The 26,430-nt window shown below is 48.6% G+C and overlaps 1 protein-coding gene across 1 annotated transcript; it reads left to right on the forward strand.

Moving 5' to 3' along the window:
• The first annotated feature begins 3,072 nt into the window (after nucleotides 1-3,072).
• Nucleotides 3,073-25,124, forward strand: ARHGAP25 (Rho GTPase activating protein 25). The gene is made up of 11 exons (XM_054804432.1): nucleotides 3,073-3,250; nucleotides 8,283-8,476; nucleotides 11,288-11,375; nucleotides 11,785-11,904; nucleotides 14,548-14,755; nucleotides 16,763-16,895; nucleotides 17,895-17,968; nucleotides 18,538-18,659; nucleotides 19,425-19,624; nucleotides 20,141-20,724; nucleotides 21,285-25,124. Exons 1-11 carry the CDS (start codon nucleotides 3,190-3,192, stop codon nucleotides 21,493-21,495), a joined length of 1,995 nt encoding a protein of 664 aa, XP_054660407.1. The 5' UTR covers nucleotides 3,073-3,189; the 3' UTR covers nucleotides 21,496-25,124.
• The last annotated feature ends 1,306 nt before the right edge of the window (nucleotides 25,125-26,430 follow it).

Genomic DNA, 26,430 nt, shown 5'->3' on the forward strand with positions numbered 1-26,430 from the left:
TGTAGTGGAGTTTTATTCAGCGCTGTCTGCAAGTGGGGGAGATGCTGAAAAACCTCCTTTCTGTGCTCTGTAAAGCAGATTGGTTTGTTTTAAACTCAGATTCCACCAGTCCTTGCCCCTTAGGAATCCTTCCTCAGGGATCTTCCTAGGAGCAGACCTGGCTGTGGCAAAGACACATGTGAAAGCTGCAGATGGGCTGAGCACGCAGGCAGGATCGGACCGTCCACGTCCTGCACGAGGGACACAACGGCTGCATCTCATGGGTGGTAGCTGTGATCAGATCATACAGGCCCATCTTGATCAAAGATGAGGGAAGTGTTGGCACTGCTGCACTCTGCAAAATCAGCTCATTTTGCCCTAAATATTTCATTGGAAATGTGAAAAACTGTTGGAATTCTACTTAGCATAAATAATTGCTTCATTTCGGCCGTTTCTCCTGACTTGCGTGGGGTTAGGAGAGCAGAATCCTTCTGTTTACCCAGCAAAACTTACTATTTTTAGCTCTTGTGTTATTTTGACTGTTTTTGACTTATCAGCTAAGCCAAACCAACCCATCAGCAGCCCTCTTTTTGCTTCCTGTCACACTGCATGGGCATTTTCAGACAAATTAATAAAACAACAACAACAACGTATGATGCCCTCTTTTTCTCTATAGGAACCTTGCAAAATTAGTCTAAAGCCCCAAATCTCACGTTGCAACACCTTGCCCTTGGAGGAGTCAGCCGGTTAAGCAGAAAATTGCGGAGCAGTGCCACGCAATATTCAGCAGTCGTGCGAAGCAGTTAGATGTCATTACCGAGAGGTCTTGAACGATCCCTCGGTGTTACATCTTTGGGAAAATGGCCTATGAAATCTCTCAGCAAGCTGGGCAGCGTGCACGCTTGTGCCTTGCAGTGAGTCAGACGCATCATCTGACCCTCTGCGGCCGGCGTATCTGCATTGCTGCTTGTGTTTCGGCTGTTCAGCTACAGAGTCCTGCTTGTTTCTCCCCATCCTGTGCCACTTTAAAATCAAACATCAAAACCTGCAATTTCCCAGTGGCAATCCTGGTGCTAGCTGTGCTCCGTACCCAGAAAGACAGTGAGCCTCAAACCAAGGCTGCCTTGTGTGAGCAGGTCTCGTACAGCTCTCTGTCCAGCCACATTTTCCATGAGATCCTGATAGAAGAGGGATGTAAAAACAAACCAAACAACTTTATGGGTTGAGATTTGGCCTTTTTAAGTTCCCCTGGGGCATTCGGGGCTGGAGGCAGCCAGCAGGTACCTGATGGGAGCAAGCAGGAGACAAAACGGCTCTCTGGGCACTTGCAAAGGGCTATTATGGGATGCCGGAAAGGACTGAGCTCCTGCAGCGTAGCCACACAGCATCAGGCTGAATTGCACGATTTTGGGCTAAAACACTTGCTGTTTCCTTTCTCAAGGAGGCGAAAGTGCCACGTGACATCCTGTTCACACAGACAGGTGGGGAAAGGCGGCCGTTCACAAGCTGCTGCCAGGTTTTCGTAAAGCAAAACAGGTTGAAGAGAAAAAAAGGATCAAAGTGTACGACCCCCCCCTAGAGCTCCTATAGCTTTCTGCAGATATTAAGATGAGGGAAAAAAAATGATGCTTAATTCAGGGCTCATTCGGGGCCCTCTGCTTGGGGTACACCAAAGCGGAGTTAATTCAGGCAGTTTGGGTCCAAAGCAGGGTATTGGGGTTAATCTAGTTCAGGCTTGGGTATGTGCTGGGCCGCTCCGTTGCGATAGCACCGCTTTCCACGCCGTCACGTTCCTTGGGCTTTCAGCAGTGGAATATGTGAGGCAGGGATCTCTGAGCTGGCTCTAGTCACGGCTCAAAGCAACAAATTCATTTTTTAGCTGCAATTAACTCAAATTTGCCCATCAGGGTCCACCCTGGCTGTGGCAGTCAGTGCAGGCTCCAGCTCCTTCCCTGAGAGGCACAGCTTCAGTTTATGCTACGGCACTCAAAAAGCCTTTGCAAGTGGCTCAGTGCATCCCGGGCACGACGGCTGGGCTGCAAATCAGAACGGGAACCAGTGGCCGCGTCCTCTTTCAGCCCCCTGCCCTCCCCACATCTTTGTTTCTGCTTCTGTTCAGGGCAACTTCCCTCTGTGCAGGGCCTGTGCTTTCCCAGTACGGAGGGGAAACGGGGCTGGAGCCCCTCACTGGCCCCTTGGGGCACGCTGCCATGTCCTGCAGCCGCCCTCGCTGCTTTTTGCTCCCTTGTGAATGCAACAACCCTTCCTTGCATTCACCCTGTGTCTCGCGAGCTGCATCTCAGTCTAATTGTATTGCAGTCTGCTTTGCAGATGCACAGCCATTTCTTTTGAGGAAAACCAGCATTAAATGACATGAAACAGGATACACTTGCTGTTGTGAGCACGGAAACGGCCTTTGCTTGATCTGGTGGTCCTGGCGGGGTCTGTGCCCACATCCCCTGGCCTTCACTGCTCTAATACCCTCAGCCTTTCCTCCAAGAGCAGTCTCATTTCATGCCCATTTTGCTCATACCACTGTTACGAAGTGGGTGTAAAAACCTTACCTCAGCTGTGGGGACTACCCAGCAGTTGCAATAAGAAAATGCAAAAGCCACCCATGTTGTCCGGGCCATGCGCGCGCGGACATGATAGGACATTCAGAGCCACCATCCTGCGGTGTTTGGCCATGGTCACCTGAGCCACAGCCTGCTCTGCTTTGCTGCTGAGCAAAACATTTCCCGAAACTCCGTGCTGGGCCGTGTCCTTCAGCGAGCACTTTTCTAGTGCACCAATGGCACTGAGAAGGACACCCACTTCCTCAAATGCAACAAGCAGCGCGCAGAAAGCAACCCCGGGCAGCCACATTTTGGTGCAGGCTGGGGCCGGGCTGCTGCATCTCCGCATCAGGCAAAGGGGTTAGCAAAAAGGGGAGCAAAAAAGGCGGCATCACCTCGGCGGTGTCGGGGAAGCAAGAGAAGCAGGAAAGCAGGGCAGGAAAGTACTTTTATGGGGTTGTTCACAGCCTCTCTCAGAGGAGGAAGTACATTGGCAAATCAACCCTTGCCGAGCCGTCACTCTTCGTCGGGGCGGGGGGGGGGCACACGCACCCTGGGCGCAGGATCCCCACGGGACTATCAGAGCTTCATTTCAGCCCGCCTCCTAAGCAAGCCCCTCTTGGAAAAAAAAAAAAAAAGCCCCTCTTGATCCAAAATGTCCCTCAAGCTGCCACGGAACTGGGATTTCAACCTGAAAATGGATGCTGCAAAAATAGGTACCGTGACTGTTTCTTTATCCCCTTCTGTTTCTGCTTCAGCCTTTCAGGTGCAAGCTGCGTCTGCCGGGTGTCTGTGGCCAAGCCCAGCTGTGATTTCAGCTACAGCCCAGACCCAAAGCCATTTCTGGCCTCGGTGGGGGGACCTGGCCCCCAGCTACCGCTTTCAAGACAGCAGATGATTTGCAAATGATTTGCAAGAAGTGATTTGCAAAGTTGTCACTGAGGGATGCTGTGGGAGCACGGCCAGGGCTGTGGCTCTGGGGCTGGAGCGGCGGCTGTCTCGGTAGGGTGGGGAATGGGAGGACCTGGCAACGTTGGGCTGCTGCCCACCCAAAATCCAGGTTTGGGGGAGATTTAAACCACATGGGCTTGTTCTGCTGGCACAAGCCTTGCAGGAGGTGACGTGCAAGCCAAGAGGTGGATGGAGCCATGCAGGCTGGAGGAAGCAATCTCGCTCTTGCTCAGGTTTCTTCGCCCACCCCAATGTCACTGGTTTCCTCTCACTGGTGGTAAAGAGCCCTCTGACGCCCATGCTGGGCTCTGTGCTGTGGGACGGCTTCACTGTGTGATTTCCTGACTTATCTCCTGCCTCTGCCCAGACTTTGCGTGGCTCTCCTCTGCTATGGGATCCATCCAGCACCAAAACCACTTGAGAGTGCCTTTGGGAAGGAGTGAGGGACGCCTACGGTGGGCTCTGTGGCCAAAATATCATGGTGGAGCCAATGCCTGCTTTTGGGTCAAGCACCCAGGGAGGGGATTTGGGGGTTGAGGAAGGGGGGCACAAACCCAGCTTTGTGTGTGCGCTGAGGCAAAGGCCCTCCGTGGTGCTGGCAGCGGTGCCAAAACATGGTCAAGGCACACATTGGCAACTTGATTTCTCCCTGCAGCAGAGAGATTTGACCAAATTGGTCGCTGCGTGCTGAGCTCTTCCCCCCTGCACCTTGTGTCAACTTGCAAGGTCATCCTGGCTGGATTTTCTTACAAAGGCAATTTGAACTTCTGTCTGAAGGTGCTTTCATTGGGGTGGCCAAACCATTCACCCCGCACAAGGCCTCAAACGAAGCACTGCTGGTCCCCAGCAGCCGCCGCTGTGGCTGGGCTCGGCGATGCACAGTGGCACGCAGGATGAGACCCCGGGTGGTCCAGAAGCTTGCAGGCAGACAGAGAAAGCAGTGCCATCACCTGCACTCATCAGCTTGCAGGACAGCAGCGGAGAAATCCCCACACAGTTACCATAGAAGCATCCTGGATTTCTGCATTGCCCGTTCTTCGGATAATTAATATTTTTTTTGCGCAGAGGCTGGGGAGCAGTGGGTAAACTCAATTGGTAGAGCAGAAAAAATAGCCAAGGGACACTGAGCTTTCTGGCTGCTGGGAAGCAGAGAAGGTGGAGACGGCACACAGGTTTGAACTTCTGTTGTTACCAGGAATTGCTTTTTTCCAAGAAAAAATCTGCTTGTGATTAAATTCTGGGTGCTTTTTGCAGCTTGCAAATGAGATGAGGGTTGTGGGGGTGTGTGCAAAGACCTGAGCATCAACTCTTCTCATGCTTTGGGGTTTCTGGCTGTGGCGACCAGCGGCTGCCATCTTCAGAGGTGCAGCAGGGATGCGATTTGCTTGTGGAAAATATTCGCAAACCAGTCACCACCGCCCCCACGGGCTCCTCCTTCAGGACGCTTCCTCCTCCTTGTTCCCAGCCATCACAGTGGCACAAGCAGCTTTTGTAAGACCCAGGACAGCATGCTGGCTCCTGTGTGCTTCCTCTTGCTGAGAAAAATGCAAAGCTACTTATGTCAGTGAAGGAGAAAAATTGCATTTGCAATATTCATTGCAAAATCTATTGTGGCACTTTAGTTTTTACTTTTTTTTTATTGCAAGTACCCAACATCCCTCATGTGGGGCAGGAGCTAGCGTTGATGTGGACACCATGGTGGCACTCAATGCAATTTCTCCTGGAAGTCACACTTTGGCAGGACTCCTCTTTTCAGGGAGCAGGCAGCAGGAGATGGGCACCCTGCTACGGCTGGTCCCCAGGCCTGGAGGAAGAGCGAGGATGTTTTGGAGGAAATACTCAACTTCAGAGGCGGTTACCGCAGGAAACGTTTTGGGGGACACCGCATTTGCTCTTAGTGGCTCTTTCCTGTGAGTGGCAAGGAGAAGTGAGGCCAAGCGTGGCAGGGATGTGTTGACAAAGGAGGAGATGATTGCGAGTGCTGGACCACCCTGGTGAGAGCCAGGGAAAAAGCTTCACCCCAGCCCTGTGTAAAATTTTCAGCTGGTCACTGCACGTGAGCTGGGCATTGCGCTGGCCACAAAAGGTAGAAACTTGGAAAAATGGTAAGAGAGGGAGCTGCAGCCTTGGTAGTTCTGGTTTTGTGAATGCAGAAAACTTTCCACTGGGCAAAAACAGCCTCACTGTCTGCCAAGCCAAGCCCCCCACAGCAGCTCCCTCCCCATGCCTCTGCATGAGCCCTGTGATAGGCACGCTGGTTGGGGAGTGCACGCTTTGTGGGTAAGAAGGATCCTGCAGACGGTTATTTTGGTCTCAAATGAGGCCGAAGTACAGGGAGAGCTATCTCATGCAGAGGGAAAATACATCTGCATGTTCACGCTGGTGTACGTGTATGTGCATGTATGGCCATGGCCAAGCACGGGCCACTGGTTGCACCTTGAGTCTGGCGTTTCAGAAGGGCTGATGCTAAAGAAAGGGGAGCCAAGTGTAGCCCTCCAAATGCACGTTCCTTATCCTTCTGTTCCTTTCCTGGGAAAGGCTGAAAAGAGGGAGAGAGAGAGAGAGAGAGAATAAACCTTATTTCTAGCAAGAACCAGGCCATTTAAGCTCAAGGCTGAGAGCAGGAGGAACCCCTGGGTAGCAGTGCCTGCCAAGTCACTTCCTTTCCATGGTGCAGAGCCCTGATGCAGCCATGATGGGCTTAGAGGGAGATTAATACCTCTGATAAAAGTAGTAAAACACTGCATTTTTTCATAAAAGACATGATTTCTCCTTCCAAGTCTTACGCCACTGGAATATCAGTGCTGCTGGCCTGGGCTGAGCTCTTTGGGGAAGGCTGAACATGGAGCTGATGGATGGAAACTAGTTTGGAGCCAGCCCACTTGGGATTTGCTCTTTGGCAATGGGCTGTGGTTTCTGCAGAGCAAAGCGTTCATGGGAGGCAGGTAGCACCCTGCAGCCAGTAGCCTCTGTGCTGCCGGTGCCTGCTCCACCCCTGCGGATCTTTCCCCAAAAATCCTCACCCTCGAGGAGTTGGCAGCAGCCACAAGGAACATGATTTAGGGAGAGGAACGATGCTGCTCGTGAGCAGTTTGCTGAGAATCGTATTAATAGTTAAGAGCGTTGAGTAATGCTGATGTTTTGGCAAAGAGTAAAGAAGCTGCCAAGAGCCTGAGGTGCAATTTGGAAATCTCATTTTGGTTTTTGCATCAGGGTAATCCCCAGTACCAGCATTTTTCAAGGGTGCTGGATGGCAAATCCCCTGCAAAGGTCCTTGCCTACAACCACATCCTCTGCAGGGGGCATCCCACATCAGCACACATTGAGATCTAAACAACGTCCTCACTGCACTTTGAAGGCTGATTTTTGGATTCACAATCCTTTTTGATTTTTAGAAAGGGATTTGCAATCCTGTGACAGGTTCGTAGTGGAGAGGTGAGCTCAGAACGCCCTACCCAAGCCTGGCTCCAAAGGATGAAGGCAAAATGCAGAGGGGTTTCTTGCTCCAGGGGATTTCAGAAGGGGAAGCTAGGCACGCTCTTGAACTGCAGCACCCCTGACCTCTGAAGCAACTGCTAACTGCTCGGCACTGAGTGCAAAATGGTTTGTAGGCTCATGCTGCCTGCGGGTGTCTGTGCAGTGGGAGCACTCGCTCAGGCGTGGGATGCCCCCGGTCTCAAACATCACAAGGCAATGGCGGTGATTTTTAATTTTCTGCTTTTTTAAGCTTGTGGTTTGCACTCGGGTCCATGCCAGGATTCATCGACACTCGCGTGTAATGCAGCTTTTGCAGCTCTCTGCTCCACTGACCAGCTCGGGCGAAAAGCGGGCATCTGGGGGCAGAGATACGGGGCCGCCGCAGCTTCCCCTGTCCCACAGCATTGCACAACACCTCCCTCACGGCCCTGGCTCGGCTTGAATGCCCTCTGCCAGCAGACGCTGCTGGGCTCAGGGGCCCAAATCCTGCACTGCCCTCACCCGCAGGACCCAGCCAGGTACCATCAGCTCCCTTTTAGCAGGGGAAACGTAAGACCTCAGGAAATCATCACGTGCAGAGACCAACGAAGCTGAATTCCCCTGGAGTCGTATAATTATTTTTGCCCTGCAACCATAAACGCTAACTCCACGCAGTTGGGTTGGCACTGGGGTCCTGCAGTGCCTGGTCCAGAGGCAAAAATCTCTTCTGGAAATGATCCCTCCCAAGGTATTTACTACCACAGAAGCATTTAGCAATGCCGCAGGGCCGTGCTGCCAGTCCCTGGCACAGGTCAGCGGCACCAATGGGATTCGTCTATGTGACGCAACCTGGAGACAGGGGACCCTGCTCTGGCCAGCCGGTAAATCCACACTGGCACGTTTCCCCCCCTTGGAGACTTTCCAGTCCCATTGTGTGGGAACTGCCCCGTTGGAAACATTAGGCAACACTCTCCCAGAGCAAAACTGCAATTTCCAAACAGTTTTTTTTCAAGCCAGGCTAGGTCATTCTGCTATCGCTGCTGCAGGCTGTTTGGGGTGGGTATAAAAAAAACACACACTCCCATTAAAAAAAGAAACAACTAATGATTTTCTTCTCACTTGCAAGACAATTACTCCCACGCAGGAAAAAGGAAGCACATACTGACAGCTACTGCAGCCACTTCCTTTAAAAACTCTAGCCAGTTTGCTCAGCACAGGCAGAGGGGCAGAGAGCCGCTCTCCCTGTTGCGGCTTAAAGCGGGCCTGGGGACGGCGAGCACCGGTCTGCTGGCAGCTTGTCCCCGTGCGTCCCTGCAGCCCATCCCTGTCTTTCCTTGGCAGCCCGCTCCAAGAGCGTGATGACTGGCGAGCCCGCGGGCGCCCAGCCGGCCTCCCCCAACCCGCTAGAGCGGCCCCTGAAGATCGGATGGCTGAAAAAGCAGCGCTCCATCGTCAAGAACTGGCAGCAGCGGTACTTCGTGCTTAAGGGCCAGCAGCTTTACTACTACAAGGATGAGGATGATGTCAAACCACAGGTAGGACGAGGACGCTGGGCGTTGCCAGTCCTCAACCTCCCCCTTCTTGCAGCTTTGCTCGTAGGGGAATGGTTTGTGATGAGTCTGGAGTAGGGTATTAAAGAGGTTTTCTGCCTTTGAGCAGTAAGAGAGATGAGATGTCCTCGTCAGGATTATCTATGCACTTAAATTCCCAAAGTGCCTGCAAGCCCTGCTGGGGACTTGGTCCCTCTGTGCCCAAGAAACGGAGTGCTGGGAAGAAACCAGTTACCAACTAGAAAGTTGCTATCGTTCTCCAAGACAACAGAAACAGGCTGGGGAGAAAAAGAGCTCAGTATACCACCATTTTTGTGATGGCAGGTGCAGCAATGGGTGCACAAGATGACAGAAGCTTTGAGAGAGGGTTCAGCCATGCGCTTGGTGGGAAAGGTGTCTTACGGGATGCTTTTCGGAAAAAACAAGCAGGACTTTCAGCATAGCCTGGGTGTGAGGATCTGCCCAAGACAGACCTCACAGCAGGGCTGTGGGCTGGACAGATGACAGCGAAGGGCAGCTGCTTCCTTAGGACCTCTTGCCACAGGAGAGGGCAGCTGGAGGGATAAGCAAAGGAAATCTCTCTCTCCAGCCTCCGGGTTTGTATCCCATCCCGGCCCAGCCCCATCCTTTGCAGAAGGCTCAGCGGTGCGGATGTAGTTGGTGTTATTCAGCTGCCGCCCTGGTTCACGCTGCACGGCCAGAGGAAACCTGCCCCGCTGCCTTTTCCTCTAAAGGAAAAGGCTTGAAATCTGCTGAATGCTCCAGTGCACGTCAGTTCTGATGCTTTTTGAGATCCCCAGGAGAGCACAAAGTGCACCCAACTCTTTGCACAAAACAGGAGTGTGGTCACCCATTTGGGCATGATTTAAGCGTCTGCACCAGTGCCCAACGTCTGCAGCCCTCTGGCAGCAGCATCCCATCTTCAGCCCCTCCGGGTTGTGACAAGCCCTCTGTCTCACCCGTATAAACCATTTCTCAGGTTATAAATTGTAGCATACTTGCCAGGAAGAATTCAGGTCGTTTTCCCAATTTATATGGACAACTTTTCAGTTTTTTTCAACCTTTTTCTCCATACTGCAACCGACTTTTTGAATCTCCACCATCTTTTCCTTGTTTTGAGAAATTTCAGGGAAAGATCCTCCTCTTTGCTGGAAAAGCCATTCTCTGTACAAATTTTTACTGGTAGCACAACTAATCTCAAGATAGGAAACGCTCATAAGGGGAATGTGATCAATAGATGCTCAGGGTGAAAGCACAAGGCTGAGCCCAGCAGCATGCAGGTCCTATTTCTGGCTTTCCCTGTTTCAGGGGTGACTGGGAGGAGCAGCCTCCCCAGTTGTAAATTGACTGTAGAAACAGTGCTGTAAAAAGCTTATAGCTATTCATGGCACTTTTGGCAGCTTTCACTGTGACTCTGATGCACCATCCTGGGTCATTTCGACCAGCAGGTCGAGGGGGGGGGGATTCTGCCCCTCTGCTCTGCTCTGGTGAGACCCCCCTGCAGTGCTGCGTCCAGCTCGGGGGTCCCCAGCACAAGAAGGACATGGAGCTGTTGGAGTGAGTCCAGAGAGGGCCATGAAAATGATGCGAGGGCTGGAGCACCTCTGCTCTGGAGACCTCAGGCTGAGAGAGTTGGGGTGGTTCAGCCTGGAGAAGAGAAGGCTGCGGGGAGACCTTAGAGCCCCTTCCAGTCCCTGCAGGGGCTCCAGGAAAGCTGGAGAGGGGCTGGTGACAAGGGCAGGGAGTGACAGGCCAAGGGGAATGGCCTGAAGCTGCAGGAGGGGAGATGGAGATGGGATGTGAGGCAGAAATCCTTCCCTGTGAGGGTGCTGAGGCCCTGGCACAGGGTGCCCAGAGAAGCTGTGGCTGCCCCTGGCTCCCTGGCAGTGTTCAAGGCCAGGTTGGATGGGGCTTTGGGCAAGCTGGGCTAGTGGAGGGTGTCCCTGCCCATGGCAGGGGTGGCACTGGGTGGGCTGGGAGGTCCCTGCCCACCCACTCTATGATTCTATGATTTCTAGTCTCTCCCATCCCATCTATGATTCTGACTGACACAGCTGCAGTTCAGGCTTTTGAAGCACTGACAGTCCCCGCTGCTCGCAGGACTCCAATGGCTTTCAGGAGGCTGAAATGGCTGAGAAACTTCATTTCTGTGGCGCAGCCTTATTTCCTGCCCCGGCGGCCTCCGGTGCTGACTCACACGCCTGCTCGGCCTCCACGTGCCTTGGTCGCTCCCCACCCATCCCCTCCAGCGGGAACCGAGCTGCCTGTGTTCGCCACGACAGTTGGGGAAAGGAAGGTCCAAAAGAAACTGTTGTTTTCCACTTTGCTTTTTTATTTCCCCTCTTTTTTTCTCCTTTTTCTCTACTCCTACAAACTTTGGATTTGGTTTTTGGTTTTAATCAATGCTGTGTCAAAGGAACAGTTTTCCTGCTCTGGTGCAGCTGAAACAGGGTGCTCCAGTGTTTTGCCAAGTCCCTTCTCCTTTGTATTTTTTTCTTCCATTCCCAACAGGGGTTAAAAAAACATGAGAAAGGAGGTAAAAAAGGAAAGAGCAAAATAACCAGTTTTCTTGTTCTGAGAATCCCTTCATCAGAAAAACTGGCATTTAAGAAGCATCCCTAATAGTTTGAAAAGTCATTTTTAGCATATATATGTGCATATATATATGTATGAGGCCACCAGGTCCTGCAATTGGTTTGAAAGAAGGACTTTGATCCTCAGTGCTGACACATGGTAGTGTCAGCCTCGCAGAGAGGGGACACGGGTATTGGCAGCTCCTGCTCTGCTTTGTCCTAGGGCTGCCTGTGTCTCCAGGGAAGCACCATCAAGGAGGTGGCCAGCAACCCAGAAGATGGAGGGAAATTCATCTTCGAAATCATCCCAGGTGAGGATGCTTCACTCCTCTTCGTTGCACACTTTTGGGCTGAACTCTTCTCCCAAAATCATTTGGGCAAGTCATTTTGCCAGTCCTTTTGCTCCGACTTCTTTTCAAGGTCCCCATGGCGCTGCGTTGCACGTGAAAACTAACGTCTTGCTTTCAGTATTCACCCGTCAGGGCCGGGTGTCAGAGCCCATGTCCCATGCTGCGAAGCCTTGCCAAGCTGCAACGTTAAGCAGTTTCCGTTCCTTTCTTTCAGACCTTCAGCAAGGGTGAAATGTAAGAGCGCTGCTTCATTTCACAGCCAAAAAGACATTTATTGGGAAATTTGGAGCCAAAAGCAAAGAAAACAACAACAATGTGTCTTTTCTCCTCCAATCCTCTCTATACATGATTCATAAATGGTTTTTTGCAGGTGTCTCTGGAGACCAGAACCGGACAGGGCAGGACACCTGTGTGCTCATGGCTAATTCCCAGTCTGAGATGGAGGAATGGGTTAAATCCATCCGACGAGTGCTGGGGTCAGCATCAGGAGGTAATGGGGAGCAGGGACAGCTCCTGGAGAGGCGATTTCCTACCATCTCATGCTCCACAGTACTTTTGTGCAAGGATTTCAAAGCTGGGCTCATAAATCCTTGAAACTGGAAAACCAAGCTGTAATGTGGCTGTAACTTGTAATGCCTTAGAAACCTACTCTAGACCAGACCCTGCGGTGTTGGCTCTGCTGCAAACACAGGCAGTCTTAAGGAAATGGCAGCCAAGCATGAATGAAGATTTCTGGGCTGGTTTCAACCTCTTTTGCAAACTTCCTCATTGACTTACTGACTCCAGAAAATGTTGTTCTTGAAAACGACTCATGTTCAGGGATACAACATTGAAAAATCTTGCCTTTCACCTGCCAATTTCCTTGCTTTGCTTTTCTTCCAGCTTTTCTTGCTCAGCCCAGCCCTTCTGCCCCTATTTTCTCTGCAGAGTCTGCCTTGGCCACTCAGTCGCCCTCCCCACATGCAGACAAGGCTTGCAGCGACAGAATCCTTGCTTCCAGCCCCCTCGGGCATGCATTTATGTCATTACAAAATTGTGGTCAGGGAAGTATAAAGCATGAATTGACCATAAAGGAGCACATCGTAAATTTGCCACCACAGGTGAACCCCAAAGGAAGCAGCAAAGGTCACTCCAGCCACGTAAGGATGAACTATTCAGACTTTTCCTGTACGGATGAACTCCTATAAGCAAGATCCACCAAGGAAACGGGGCTGGGAGTCTCTTTAGCTCTGTTCCAAAAGAGCACTAACCTGGATGGTCATCCTGAGCCTCTCCTCCCTCCCTCTGTGCTTTGCCCTAACTATTTATATAATTTTTTTTATAGGATCCATGCCTTTCAGCTGTATAAGACAAGCATGTATAAGACAAGCTCTGGCCTCCCATAGCTCCTGCGTTAACGTGTATCACGGTTCAGAGGCAAGCAGGCGCTGCCAGTTTGAGCTCTTTCACTGTGACCCTGCCGTAGGCACAGATAAGCTTCACCTGAACAACGACACAGCTGGTTTTTGTCTGCAGCCCTGGTGTTTTCTGCCTCTAAACTGAAATGCTGTGCCCTGGGGGAGACAGCATTATTCATCTGAAATTAGGATTGCATGAGCCAGAAATTTTCAGGGCATTGCCCCACCTGGCTTGAATATTTAATAACAACTCTGCATCTGATCCTTGCTTAAATTTAGGAGACTGCCAGTTTCTTCCAGCTAGATAAAGTGACCTTATACAATAGAAAAATGTAAATTTATAGAAGCACAGAGATCCCTGAGGATAGCAGAGAAGTCAGGTACCATGGAGCCACATTTCATGTCAATACACAGGTTAACAGACCCCAAAACATCACACTTTAGGGTTTTGGCCTCAGTGCAAGCATGTGCTTTCAAAGCAACCCACCGCACAGCAGAGGTTTTGGCAGGAGCCCACCTGGAAGCAGCCCCACGTGACCCAGCTAGTTGTGAGCTTGTTGCACACCAAAGAGCAGAGCAGCTGCAAAGTGGGAAGCAACAGCAAAAGCATCTCCAGAATCTCAGAGGGGTTTCACCCTGCAATGACAGCCGCCTGCCAGGTGGGCTGGCATGGGCATCACATTGGCCCTGGGGAGGTATCCCCAAATTAACAAATCTGCCAGCTTGCAGTTAAATAAGCAATTCCTCATCAGCTACCAAAGCAGAGGGGCAAAAAAAAAAAGTTATTTGCCTTTAGTGTGCACGATGACAGGTTTATATTCATTATTTAAAAGTGTAAGCAAGTCATAAATGAAAAACCCCGGCGATCAGGCAAGTGCCGACAAGCCTCATGGTTCCAGATGAGAGTGTTTACACGCATTTTCCTGGTCTGGAAGATGCACAGGAATTATTTCAGCCTTCAGAGCACGACGTGAACACATCACAGGCACTACCGGGGCAAAAATATAGTAGAGGACCATAGGACCCTTTGCCATTAATATCCCAGAGCCAGTTCGAGTTGGGATTTGTCTGCTCTTACCATGCCCCAGGCTCCAAGGAGGAAAAACTGGGATGCAGGCTGCTGCCTTCCCACCTTCGAGTTCTTCTTTTGCTGCAAGTTCAGGAGGAAAAAGCCATTGCTCCAACAGAAAGGTACCACCCGGTGCAAAATACTGCTCTTCTTTGCACAGGGGAGTTTCTGGAGAGTGAGAGGAGGAGGGTGTGGGGGGAAGAAAAGAAATTAAATCAGTAAGACTTCCAGCTCCAAATCTCTGCAAGGCTGCTTTTCTTATTTCTCAGTGGTCTCCTGTGCTTTATATATCCTTCAGGTCTGTGTGATCAGCTTGCCTTCTCTCCCTGCCCCCTTCTATCATCCTTTTTGCTGTTCCTGTCTCCCTTTGCATCCCCTGCTCCAAGGCAGGCAAACAGCATGGCAAAAACCAAAGCTCACTGCTCATTTTGAGAACTGTTAATTATTTGAGGAGGAACAAGGTTTCATTTTGCTATTATTTATTTGGAAGATGTTCTGCTTTCCCCCAGTTTGCAGATTTCTTGTAGCTCCTATGCTATCAGAAAAGCAGGTACTGCTGTCACATTTGCACCTGATGCACTTTGGCAGGTAATGTGCCTTTAGCAAAGCTTTTAATTTTTTTTTTTTGGGGGGTGGGGCTCCTCTAACCTCTCTGTCCTTTCCCTAGCGGTGTTTGGCCAGCGCTTGGCAGAGACCATGGCCTATGAGCAGAAATTTGGGCAGCACCAGGTCCCCATCCTGGTGCAGAAGTGTGCTGAGTTCATCCGGGAGCACGGTGTGAGCGAGGAGGGCATCTTCCGCCTCCCCGGCCAGGACAACCTAGTGAAACAGCTCAGAGACGCGTTTGATGCTGGGGAAAGACCATCATTTGACCGGTAATGCTGGATTTCCCTTCTCCTACTCAACTAGGTCTCATACACCTCAAAATCTGGGGAAAAGCAGCCTGTATAACCCCCCCAGAGACCCCAGCAGGAAACCTGGACCCACAGAAGGGCTTGAAAAGGAGACAGGATTCAGCAGAAACGCGAAACGGAGGCAAAAGCAGAATCAGAGGGTGCTGAGATAAGATTCATGGAAATAAAGGAAAGCATTTAAGAAAATCCTGGCCCCACACAGCAATTATCATTTGCAGGAGCAGCAAAGGAAGGAGGCAAAGGGAAGAGCCTACATAGCCCATCAGCTAAGGATAGAGGTTTAGAGAAAAGACAGCAAGTAGAAGATCATAGATAAGCTCAGAGAACACCCTAATGCACACAGTAGAAGTTCTTTCCTTCTCTGCCAGCCCATAGCCATGATATTTTCCTCCTGTTGCTTCTCCCTACACCACCATATAGAGAAGAGAGAGATTTTGGCTGCTGCAAGGCTATGTCCTCCCGATCCCCTTCCTCTGGAGGACTAAGAGGAAACAGCAAACTCCCGAAAGCTGAGTGAGGTGCCTGTAGGTCTCAGAGAGGCTTTGCAGACCCGGGGAGCTGCCTCGTATGGCATCACCTGAGCTCTGAGAGCCGCCAGCAAAATCTGGGGTGCTTGTGGGAGGGGAGCACCCAAAACCGGGAGCTCCCCTGGACTTTTGTACAAAACAGTTTGCCTAAGCAGAGCGCAGGGGACTCATCTCCGTATTTGTAGGCCTGTCCCTAACCACAAAACTTTTCCTACTTTTACCCAGCTTTATGCAGCTTTGTTAAGACAAACCACAGCACTTTTACCTTAACAGTCCCCGCGCTGTGCAAGGTAGAGCCACGGCTGCTCTGGGAGCGTAACCATCCTGATCATTGGTTTTGCAGCTCAATATTTCTTGTTTTCTGGGTGCCAGAGTCCTGCTGGGAGCTATCCTGTTGTAACCTGTATGGGAGTCATAGGAAGGTGAAGCCTTTTTTTATTTTTTGCAGAGCTATGTTTTGCAGCGGGGCATGGCGAGGGAGTTTGGCGCTTTTCCCAGCACCCTGCGATGTTAACCCTAGCATTGCTGCGGTGATCTCAGAGTGACTGCAACCCCCATGCACTTCAACCAAAACATTTTCTTAGTGAGGAGGAAGGCCAATAGTGGGGTTTCCAGTGACTGAATGCTGCAAGATGCTGGCTCAACATTCAGTGCCACCTTTGCAGCCTGTTTGGGTTTGCACAGGCACACTCGCACGTACAAGCACGGCAGGATTGGGTGGGGAGCGTTAGAAAACTGCTGTTGCAGCCCAGGCATCCGGGACGCCTAATGGTTTGTATTGGTAGGCCCTACAAAAATACAGCTCTGAAAAAATTCCTCTATGGTTATGTGCGTTTGTTAAAAATACGAGTTTTAAAAACCTCAACCAATCCTAAAAATAAATGACCTGGGGGATTTTTGCTAGAAGTTTATAACAGTTTAGCGACTTCAAGGTAGGTCAAATTAGAGGCTTACGGTCTTGACAGTGTCCTTTTGACATAATGTAAACTATATGGTATGCAAAGCTGCAAACATCTGTCACGGCAGAACATCTTCAGTAATTGCTGTTAATCTTAAAAAGCCCAGGCAAGCTCTGCCAGCTCTGCACAGAGTGGGGAGTGCCTGCCAAACACGTGAACACCAGACAATATTTGCATGCAAACCCTTATGAATCAAACGCAGGCTGGGAAGGCTCAGCCCGGGTATGAACACTGGGGACCTGCCAGCCCCACAGTGGGGAAAATCTCCACCAAGCATTTGTTTTCCTGCCAGCTGGGGCCATTCCCTGGCTTGGGGTGTCCTGTGGATTCCTCCTGGCTCGCTTTGGCCTCTTTATTTCTCTCTCTCTGTCTCCTGCATCTATACCCAGAGTTTAAATACAAGCTCGTGCTCCAGAAGCAGGGTAGGGTTTGCTCACCAGCTGGGTGCACTTTTCATGTGCGTGGCTCTTTGCGCATTTCAGGGATACGGATGTGCACACTGTGGCCTCTCTGTTCAAACTCTACCTGCGGGAGCTCCCTGAGCCGGTTGTGCCCTGGATGCAGTATGAGGATTTCCTGCTGTGTGGTCAGGCTCTGGATGCGGATGAGAGAAAGGTAGAGATACATTTCTTTCTCTCCTTCTGGCCTTAAAATTAGTTGTGTTTCAGTGCCGGTGGTTTGTGAGCTGGAGGTGCAAGGTGCATATTTATCCGGGCATTTTAAGCTGTGTAATTACTGAGCTTCAAAATCTGGAAAAAAACCCCCAAACAAACAGGAGAAAAAAATTAAAAAAAGAACATCTCCCAAAGCCAGGGGGGGTTCCCAACTTGCCAGCATGGGTTTATCCATTTTAAAGCATAAATTTCCAGAGCAGATCTAAGAGCCGCTCAGCACCTCTTCTCATTGAGCCCTTGCAGCAAACAGCGAGTGTGAAAACCAAGAGAGGAAGGAAACACGACCTTCTGCAGCCTTCATCAACCCAAGCTGAGAGTGGAGCTGGCGTAGGGCTCTGGGTGAAACTAAGGAAGGAATTGGGGATTTGAGAGGGGGGGATGTGAGAAACAGATGGGAACTGTCTTTTCCTAACTACGTATTTTGGTGGAAAAGAAGCCCCTTCACTGCAAAAAACCCACTCATGGATGCTGTTCCTATATACAAAATAATAAGGCAGATATCCTCAGTAGCATGAGCTCTGTGAACTGCAGTGTTCAGCCCTATATTTCAAGGGCAAATATTTCTTGTAGTTTGTTTCACTTCAGGATCTTTGGAGTTAAAAATGTCCTAAATGTTTATATCCAAGAAATGCAAGGAGATTAGGCATGATCAGCTCTTTCCGAAGAGCTCATCACAGACGTGCTGGGCTGGAGGGAATCCTGCTTGTGCTTTTGGTGCTGTGGCAGCAGCAGCGCTGGGCAATGAGCTGCCTCTTCTTGCTGAGCACAGTACAAAAACTTCTCTATGTCCGTGCCTGATCTGCCAGAGAAATGTAATTTCCAAGGTGAGCAAATGCCAAGAGGTGAGACCATACAGCGATGGATGGAGCGAGCCAGAGCCATTCTTGAGTCTGTATATATCAGTGAATCATTATGGAGCTTTTTCTTAACTTGCATTTAGGGCCATCAGGAGCTCCTGAAGCAACTGTCCCTCCTTCCCAGAGACAACTACAACCTCCTCAGCTATATCTGCAGGTCAGTCCTCTGCACAATGTATAAACAGCTCAGCTTTGGTGTTGGTGAGTAGAAATATCATCCCAAAGGCTGAGGCTGATTCCTCTAGAGAGAGCCCTCTAAAGCAGTGTTTTGGTTCCCCTTGGGAACTGTTGTAAAGGGAGAATTTCAGCCACGGGGATAAACACCTTGATGATGTCTTAGCACAAATGCCTACCCTAAAACTCACTTATGAATCCCTGAGAATTAAAATCAGGTGTAGTTTTTCTAGACAAAGCCTTGTGCAACAAAACTGTCAGGTTTCATTCAGCCTGGGTGATTTTCCTCTGGTTATTTAATAATAGATGGGGTTTTCCCTTCCTTTTTGATTTTCTTTTTTTTGGGTGAGCAGCTCGTCACATGGTGATTTTTCTACTGATACCAACAAGACCGAGCTCCACTTCACAGTTATAAGGCAACTATATGTTTCTGTCCTTGGGACTTAGAGGAAGAGCTGGATGGATTAATCAGGATTTTATACCAGTGGGTGTGTAAGGCTTTTTGCGGTCTTCCTTCTCTGACTTGAAATATTTGCTCTTGGATTCTGGCAGGTTTCTACATGAAATACAGCTGAACTCCAGTGTTAACAAGATGAGTGTGGATAACCTGGCAACAGTGATTGGAGTGAACCTCATCAGACCCAAGATAGAGGATCCTGCAATTATTATGAGAGGTAAAAGGGACTCCTGGAATAATTGGCATAGGAGCACCTGATATGCTGAAATGCTCAGTTGCATCCACAAACTTTAAATTAAAAATTTTCTGCAGTAGACCCATGGATATAAGCCAGACATGTGCCTGGGCGCAGTAAGTAAAGCAGGGTAGAGTAAAGCCACGTGTTAGGCTATAAATATGTTTATGATGACAAAACCCCCTCAGGAGTTGCATTGTGTGTTCCCGCCATAGATTTCAAACTATTTAGGAATTTGGTGAAGTCACCTTTCTTTTGCTTAGAGCAGGAAGGCGTGAAATTCTTCTTAGAGAAACAAAGGAAACTCAGAGAATTACCGTTTAGCTGAGCCAAACTGTAATCCCATGGGCAAGGACAGATGCAGCAGAACTAATAGAAGAAATATTTTAAGGCCAAAGACTGCTCTGCTCTACTGACATCATATGCCAACGGTCCAGATATTCATATGCCTGTTCGTATAACTGATACCCACAGCTTGCTTGTCGAGCCAAAGAAGCACAATTTGTGGCTTGGTGCAGCTCAGCAGACTCCCGTCTTGGTTGCTCCAAAGTCTACTCCTGCTATTCTGGGGTGATATAAAAATCTCTCCCTTTATTTGGTTTCATGATGCAGCTCCTTGTCTTCACCTGCATTTCTACGTGCATCTTCATTTTGGACACCAGAAAGATCAACCAGAAAATGCAAGTGTGGGCAGAAGAAAGCCCGTCGCATTGGGTTTGCCACTGACTGATCTCTAATTTCTTTCAGGCACCCCGCAGATCCAGAAAGTGATGACTGTGATGATAAGTGACCATGCAGACCTCTTTCCCCCATCCAAGGATGTGCCGCCCTCCCCACCTGCCCAAAAAAATGACAAGAAAGCCCCCATCCCGCGCAGCTCTGTGGGCTGGGACGCAGCAGAAGATCCTGTGGTGCCCAGGGCGGACAGTTTGATCCAAAGACAAATGGTAAGGCTAGATCCTCAGAGAAATAATAAAACATAAATGTAATAAATGTGTGATTAATTATTATGGGATCTAACAGGTCAGTGAGCCACTAAGAGCACTTGCTATTAATAAGGTAGAGAGCTGTAACTGTCCTCCCTGGAATATCTACATCAGGAAAATGATGTAGGTAAACTTTCCACTTTCCTGTGGAAAATCTACTGTTCTGGGAAAAAAGAAAACTCCTACAGTTTTTAGCTAAAAGGCAGAAGAGATGAAACCTTTTCACTTCACGCTGGTGAAGTGAAAACATTGAGGATTAAAAGCTTTTCTCAGAAAGGAAGAATCTCGGCAAAAAGTTCTTTTTAATGGAAAACATGGTGCAACCCAAAATAACTTTTTTATGAAAACTTGTGGCCATTCCTGTTAGCATGTTAAAACGTGCCTTTTGTAAATATTGCAGTCACAGCAGTCGCTGCAACCTGTCTCTGCTCCCAAAGCAGGATGAGGCTGTCCTAATGCCATGGGTTTATTTTACAGAGAGATGACCTGAGCTGCAGCAGTGCCCCCGGACCAGCTGCGAGCTCAAGTACACCCAGAGAAGATAACGTGTCCAAAGATACACTGGGAATGTGGAAAACACAGTCAAGGAAAAGAACTCAGACTTTACCAAACAGGAAATCTTTCCTGACAGCTGCTTCTCTGGGGGAGAAAGGCAGCAATGACAAAAATGACATATTTGCCAGTGACTTTTGGAAAAGCTCCGCTGGGAGCAGCATGCGCTCCGTGGCCCCCGACGGACATAAGAGAACATTGTCTCATGATCTTTTTAAGCTGCTCGACTTTCACCGGGCTTCAACCTGTGATAGTGTTCCTACCTCCCAGGCAGAAAGTGGGGAAGGCAGCCGCTCCAGCCCCAGCCCTTCGAGCAGCGGCTCTGATAAGGATTTTCTACCTTGCCACAGTCCCAGCCATCAGCCAAAGGAAACGGCCAGTCCCCCCAGCAGCCCTGCTGAGGTCTCCAAGCCTATTCAGGAGAGCAGGGAGTTCCTGCAAAATATGATCCTGAAGCTGGAAAAAGAAATGGAGGTACAGAAAAATGACTACGAGGAACAAATTAAAAGGTAACAGGCTACACAGTGCTGCTTTTGGAGAGTATGAAGTCTTCAGCTCCTGTTATTACAACACTGGCATTGCACAGATTTATTTACCAGTAATACTATACAGCATATAATAGTAATGACTAATGATAAAATATAGTATTATAGTAGGCTATCTAAAAGTCAATGCTCATGTGCTGTACGCTCATGACATAGTTGCTAATGTTATATTACTACAATATTAATACTCTATGGTTCTTATTACATCATTGTATGGCACTATACTGCAATAATTACACTGTCAGAATTCCTGTTATTACTACAACAATCGTACCATAATACTATCCAGAATTCAGTAGTAGCATTATTACATTATTAATTGTAAAATCAGTGTTATATAGCTTCTCATATTGTTATCATATTATTATATATCATATGTATTGATTTATTGCATCATGTTGTGTGGCCTTTGAGGGTCAGGGGACCAGGACAGCCCCTCCAGCTTATTTTATTGCTTAATAAAGCAGACTCCTTAAGAGCCACTCTTCTGATCCAATCCCTTCACGCTCCGTTTCTCTTTGCAGTCTTGAGAAGGAGAACTATGAAGTCTGGGCCAAAGTGGTGAGGCTGAATCACGACATTGAGAGGGAGAAGAAGAAGTCTGAGGAACTGGAGCTAAAGTTGATGAACGTGGAGCGCTCACGGGAGGACATGGAGAAGAAAAACAAGATGCTTGAGGAGGAGATAAAAAACTTAGCTAAAGCCACAAGCAAAACTGATGCCAAAACCAACTAGGAGAAGACACCCAGCTGTGCACGGACATAAAATGCAGCTGCATGAATCCACAGGAATTGCCAAGCAGGTTCAGAGCCAGGGACTTGTATCATCTGGTGTTCTGCTACTGACCACGGGCTGGCTTGGAGGAAGGAGCCCAGAAGTTAGAGGCTGGTTTATGCTCTGAAACAGGAAATTTCAAAAATATTCTTTAGCTTTTTTGGTGTGTTTTTTTCAACTCCTCTTTCAGCAGCTCCAGTTACCTGTAGAACGGGCCAATACTTCTTGCTGCTCAATCAGAATATCTTGCACTCAGGAGTTCACGTTAAGGACACATTATGCCTTTACAAAAATAAACCAGCAAGCATCCCTCCTGCCAGCCGCCTGGCTCCTTGCTGGAAACACCCACAGTGCTTCTGAGTGGAACAAAAAGTCCATAAATCCTGGATCCGGAGAGAAAGAAAAGCCCCGAGGTCTGGGGTGGCACAGCCTGTCACGCAGTGTGCCTGGATGGTGGGCTGTGAATGCTGTCAGCACCATGGCTGAGATGTTCACATTAAAACGTGCACTTGATTATTGCTCTTATAGAGCAAGAGAAGCCCAGACAGCCCGCTGGGTCCACTGAGAAGAGATCTCATGCAGCATCACTCGCTGTGCTGTGCCAGACTCATCGATATCAAGGCTCCAGGTATAAAATAACAATATCACAAAACCTTCTTTAGTTAAGTGGCTGTTTGGTTGTTTTAAATCAGTGTTCCTGATAGCCATAAATCCAGCACAGCTGCTGCTGAGGCTTTGGAGAGCACTTTCATGCATCCACACAGAGCTCTTTGTACAGAGGGAGGCCATTAGCAACTTCACCTGGTATAGAAAACGGGGCTTCTGCATTTTCCCTGATGGACAGTTTTCAAAGAATAACAGATCTGGACTTATTTACCACCTCCGCTTTTGTTTTTCATCATTTCATCAGCATAGAACAGGATTTCCTCAGCCACCTTGGTGGAAACCTGGGTTTGCACCCTAACAATGATGCTGAGTCTCTCCCTGTCACTTGCTGCCATCAGTGTAAAGATTAACTGGACCCAAAGATCTCATGGTGCCAGTGTGGCTATTTGTAAACTTATCTGCTTGTTTTCCAACTGCCCTTCCAGCAGTAACATGATGCTGCTGAAGCTTTCGGTGTAGGAAAAAAATAACAGGACTCTGCAAGAAAACTTTTCACTCTTCATTTATGTTAAGAAGGGGGAACAACAGCCCAGCTCAGCCTAGAGCCTTCATGGGAACAGAAAAGGGAAAATCACAGAGATCTGCAGGAGTTTTCCAACAAGATGTCTAGGACCAAACACGTGCCTCTGTGCCAAGCACCGTGAAGTTAGTGCAACAACACTGGGTTACTGCTACTGAGGATGTGGCTTTGGTGATATGAAAGTTCAGCTCAAGATAGGCTGCAGACCTGCTTGGCAGAGCCTGCAAAGAAAAATGAACTGGTGAGAGAAAGGGGCACAGAGGAAACTATTTGGAAAAAAAGGGAAGATGGGAGCAGGGAAATGTTATCAGACAATAAAAGTCACTATTGGGTATATAGCACTTGCTGCTACCAGCCTTGCTAGGGGGCACTTGTCTAGCCCTCAAACTGAGCCCAGACTCCTTAGTCTCAAACTTGGATGTATTGAATCCGCCTTTGCTCAGCTGTGGGTACAAAGTACAGGTAAAGGAAAGGTTTGTGAAAGTTGAGCTGCATTTAAGAATCCAACCCATAAATTGCTCATTCAGCTTACAGACTCTGACACCAGGTGGTTTGCCTTTCCACAGGAGCCCCATAGACTACACAGCTCCTCACCGTCCTGCCCACAAACCTTCATGCCAGGGAATTAATTTTTTCTGGAGACCTGCACAGGGCTACCGCATGGGGCCACTGCAAAATCGCAGTGCCTTCCAGAGGACCCACAACCAAGGTCCTCTGCTCTTGCAATGATCAAATCTGATTTAAATGTTTCAAATCTCATTGAAATGTTTCAAATCTCTTTGAAATGTTTCTAATCTGAAACTTGGTAATTTAAAATCTCAGCAAGGATCACAGTACCCCTTTGCTTGCATTGGACCAGTGGGCCTGGACCTGCTGGTGCACAGCTCCACAGCCCACAGCCTTGCAGAGTGATGGGCATCACAGAGAAAAGCCCCAAGGAGGACAGTGTGGCCTCTACCAGGCTTAGCCACCTTCCAAGCTGAGCTACCCAAACCTCACCTTCCCCATCACCTGTGTGTCCCGCACACTACAGCATCCTGTGACGACACATTTCTTGTCTCCTGAAGTCTCTTTCGAGCACCGCTAACATCATTGGTGCTGCAAGTCAAAGTTCCCAGTTCAGATGACCTTGACAGAGCTGCTTCAGTGTTTATTTAATTTTTTACCTTTACAAAGGAACACATTACTAATCTGCGCATGAGGCTCAGGAGTCATTTAGGGAGAAACTTCTCTATTGAGTCCAGGAGAAACGTCGTGAACATCTGGGCTGGAAATGCCACACGCTCCTTTCTGCAAAGATCAAAAGAGTGAAGACGCAAGTAATTCCTTCACAGCCTGCAGTAGACTGTAATGACGTGAAAAGGCTTGGCTGAGGCTCAGAAGTCTCTGCGATTAGGACAAGTGCACGTTATTTTAGTATAAACTGCACATTCCTCCACTTCCGCTGCAGATAGGCAAAACAACCTCTATCAAACCATGAGTGTTTCTGAAGATCAGAGTAACTTCTTTGAAGATATTCTGCCCATTAAAATTTGGAGTGTTTATATTTAAAAGATAGACTTTCCAATAGAGGTCAGGTGGGCTGGAAATTCCTAAGTGCATTGGGGGAGCGAACAGCCTCAGAGAGCAACACGGGCATCTTATGAGCTGGTATTGCCGTTTGGTGCTAATAAGGAGGATTTTCCTTTTTTTTAAAGTGAGCTTTTTCCAGAGACAGAAAAGCATGGATCTGCCCAGACGTGTGGAAACTTTGCATCCTTTTCAGCCCTGAGGGTGTATCATGTCTGCTCAGCCACGCGAAGCCCAGAGTCGCACCTGAATACTGGCAATGCCCAAATCCTAACGTGGATTTAATGCACTTTCAGATCTTCTGTTGGAGACACCAGAACATGAGATCCCCCAAATCTGACTGATGCATTTCCTTCCTCCCTCTCTTTTTGTAGCCAAGCCATGAAGTTTTTTGGGAAGGATTAGCAAAGAAAGTCTCTCCTGTTCCTGAAGTGGGGGTTGCTGTTCCTCTGTGCTGCGAGGGACATTATAAACTCACAGAGGGTTGTTTGGTGTCTGCTTTTCAGCTCAGTAGGCTTTAAGCATTGATTTTGGATATCCTTGAGACTGTGAAACTACTACTATCATATAAAAGTACAACAGACTGTCTATCATAGAGAATAAAGAATAAAGCCTGTAGAAAGATCCTTTTCAACCCTGTCCTGGGCACTGTAGGTTCAGAAACTGCCAAAAATGCAGTTTTTCACCCCCTTTAACCCTCACACTGCACAGCCAGAGGACACAAGAACACCCCTTCGAGGAGGTGGGAGAGTGTGTAGCATAACCCACAAAACATACTGAGGATTTTCTTCTCCCTTTAAAAGTGATATGGCTTTCCAAATTAGAGCAATTAAAACCACAGATCTGAATGTATCTAAAACTGTTAAAGCATGCATTATGGGGTGAAAATATGACATCTTTTAGGATATAATTTTAGTCCTGCTCTCACTTCTAGCATTCTTTGCATTAGAGCAAAAAATCTGTTTTGCTCCTCCTAGGTACTTACTGCATTCATTTAGGAATTCACTTTGTTGTACCCAGGCGTTTGGTAGGCGTGAGAGGCAAGAAAGTAAAATTATCTTTCCCAGATTATTCTCTTCGGATCCCAAGCCAGTCACGCTTATGCTGACTTATCCCCTCCTATTTTATCGAAGTTGCATTTTTGGCATGGTAGTAACTTTCCTTTTTTAGCTGGGCTACTGCATAAAATAGCACGTTGTTGTGGGAGGCGAGGTGGACGTGCAGGAAAAGTGTTCAGCTAGGATCATTTAGGATGACTTTTACAAACGAAAGGAAAACAGTGAGAACATGTTGTTCTCCCAGGGAATGACAGAGTAATGCGATTCATCCTTCCTTTACATGAGAGCTGAAAGATACTCCCCCAAATGGGCTGCTTTTAAGAAGAAAAGACTGCCAAATTGAGACTTCTTGTATGAATAACTCTTCACCAAGGTGGGGAGAAAAAAAACTCCCCAGACTTTCAGCCAAACCCTTCCTGCCAGCAGTCCCGCTATCCCGCTTTCTCTGTGTTTTCCTGCCACCTTGCTGCAGCACAGGGATGCTACGAAGCCAGATTGTCAAACCGGCCTGGAGGAAAAATAACCTGGCAAAAAAGGAGCGTGCTGATAAAGCGAGGGCCGTCATGGAGGCAGGAGGAAGCAGCCAGGGTAGCAGGGACAGGAATTGTCTGAATAAGCACTCCTTTGGGGAAAATACTTGTCTATTCTAGTACAAAAAACCTGCAAATTTAGGAATTCTGAGTTATTCAAGCAGATAATTGCCCTGAGCGCTTGCATGGTGAATACTGCACAGAGGGTCCAGCTGGGACACCTTCTTCCTTGGATAATTCACGTTGCCCACAGCTCACCGCATGCATGGTCGCTACCAAGAATAGTTCACACTTCTAGCTGTTTTCCTTTACACGAGGTTTCTCAGCAGGTAATTCGCATAAACAGAAGTGCTCAGCAGTTAATCGGGAACTTGGTTTCTAAGGAAATAAGGCTTATAACTTCAGCTGAATACAGCAATCAGGTGAGTGATATGAATTTGGGTGCAATTTTCCCAAATGTAAGGCTGTGGGGCAGAGCAGGGAGACCTTAGTGGTGCTGCCACTGCAAGACTCCAGGGTGTGCTCAACCTTTAGCAAACATCAGAGAATTTAC

This window comes from Grus americana, chromosome 26, assembly GCF_028858705.1.
Source record: "Grus americana isolate bGruAme1 chromosome 26, bGruAme1.mat, whole genome shotgun sequence".
Taxonomy (NCBI): Eukaryota; Metazoa; Chordata; class Aves; order Gruiformes; family Gruidae; genus Grus; species Grus americana.

Coding starts and splice junctions, on each gene's coding strand:
- ARHGAP25 (XM_054804432.1), top strand. CDS start 3,190: ATGTCCCTCAAGCTGCCACGGAACTGGGATTTCAACCTGAAAATGGAT. Junction 11,905..14,547: donor GCTGGGGTCAGCATCAGGAG/GTAATGGGGAGC, acceptor TCCTTTCCCTAG/CGGTGTTTGGCCAGCGCTTG. Junction 20,725..21,284: donor TACGAGGAACAAATTAAAAG/GTAACAGGCTAC, acceptor TTCTCTTTGCAG/TCTTGAGAAGGAGAACTATG.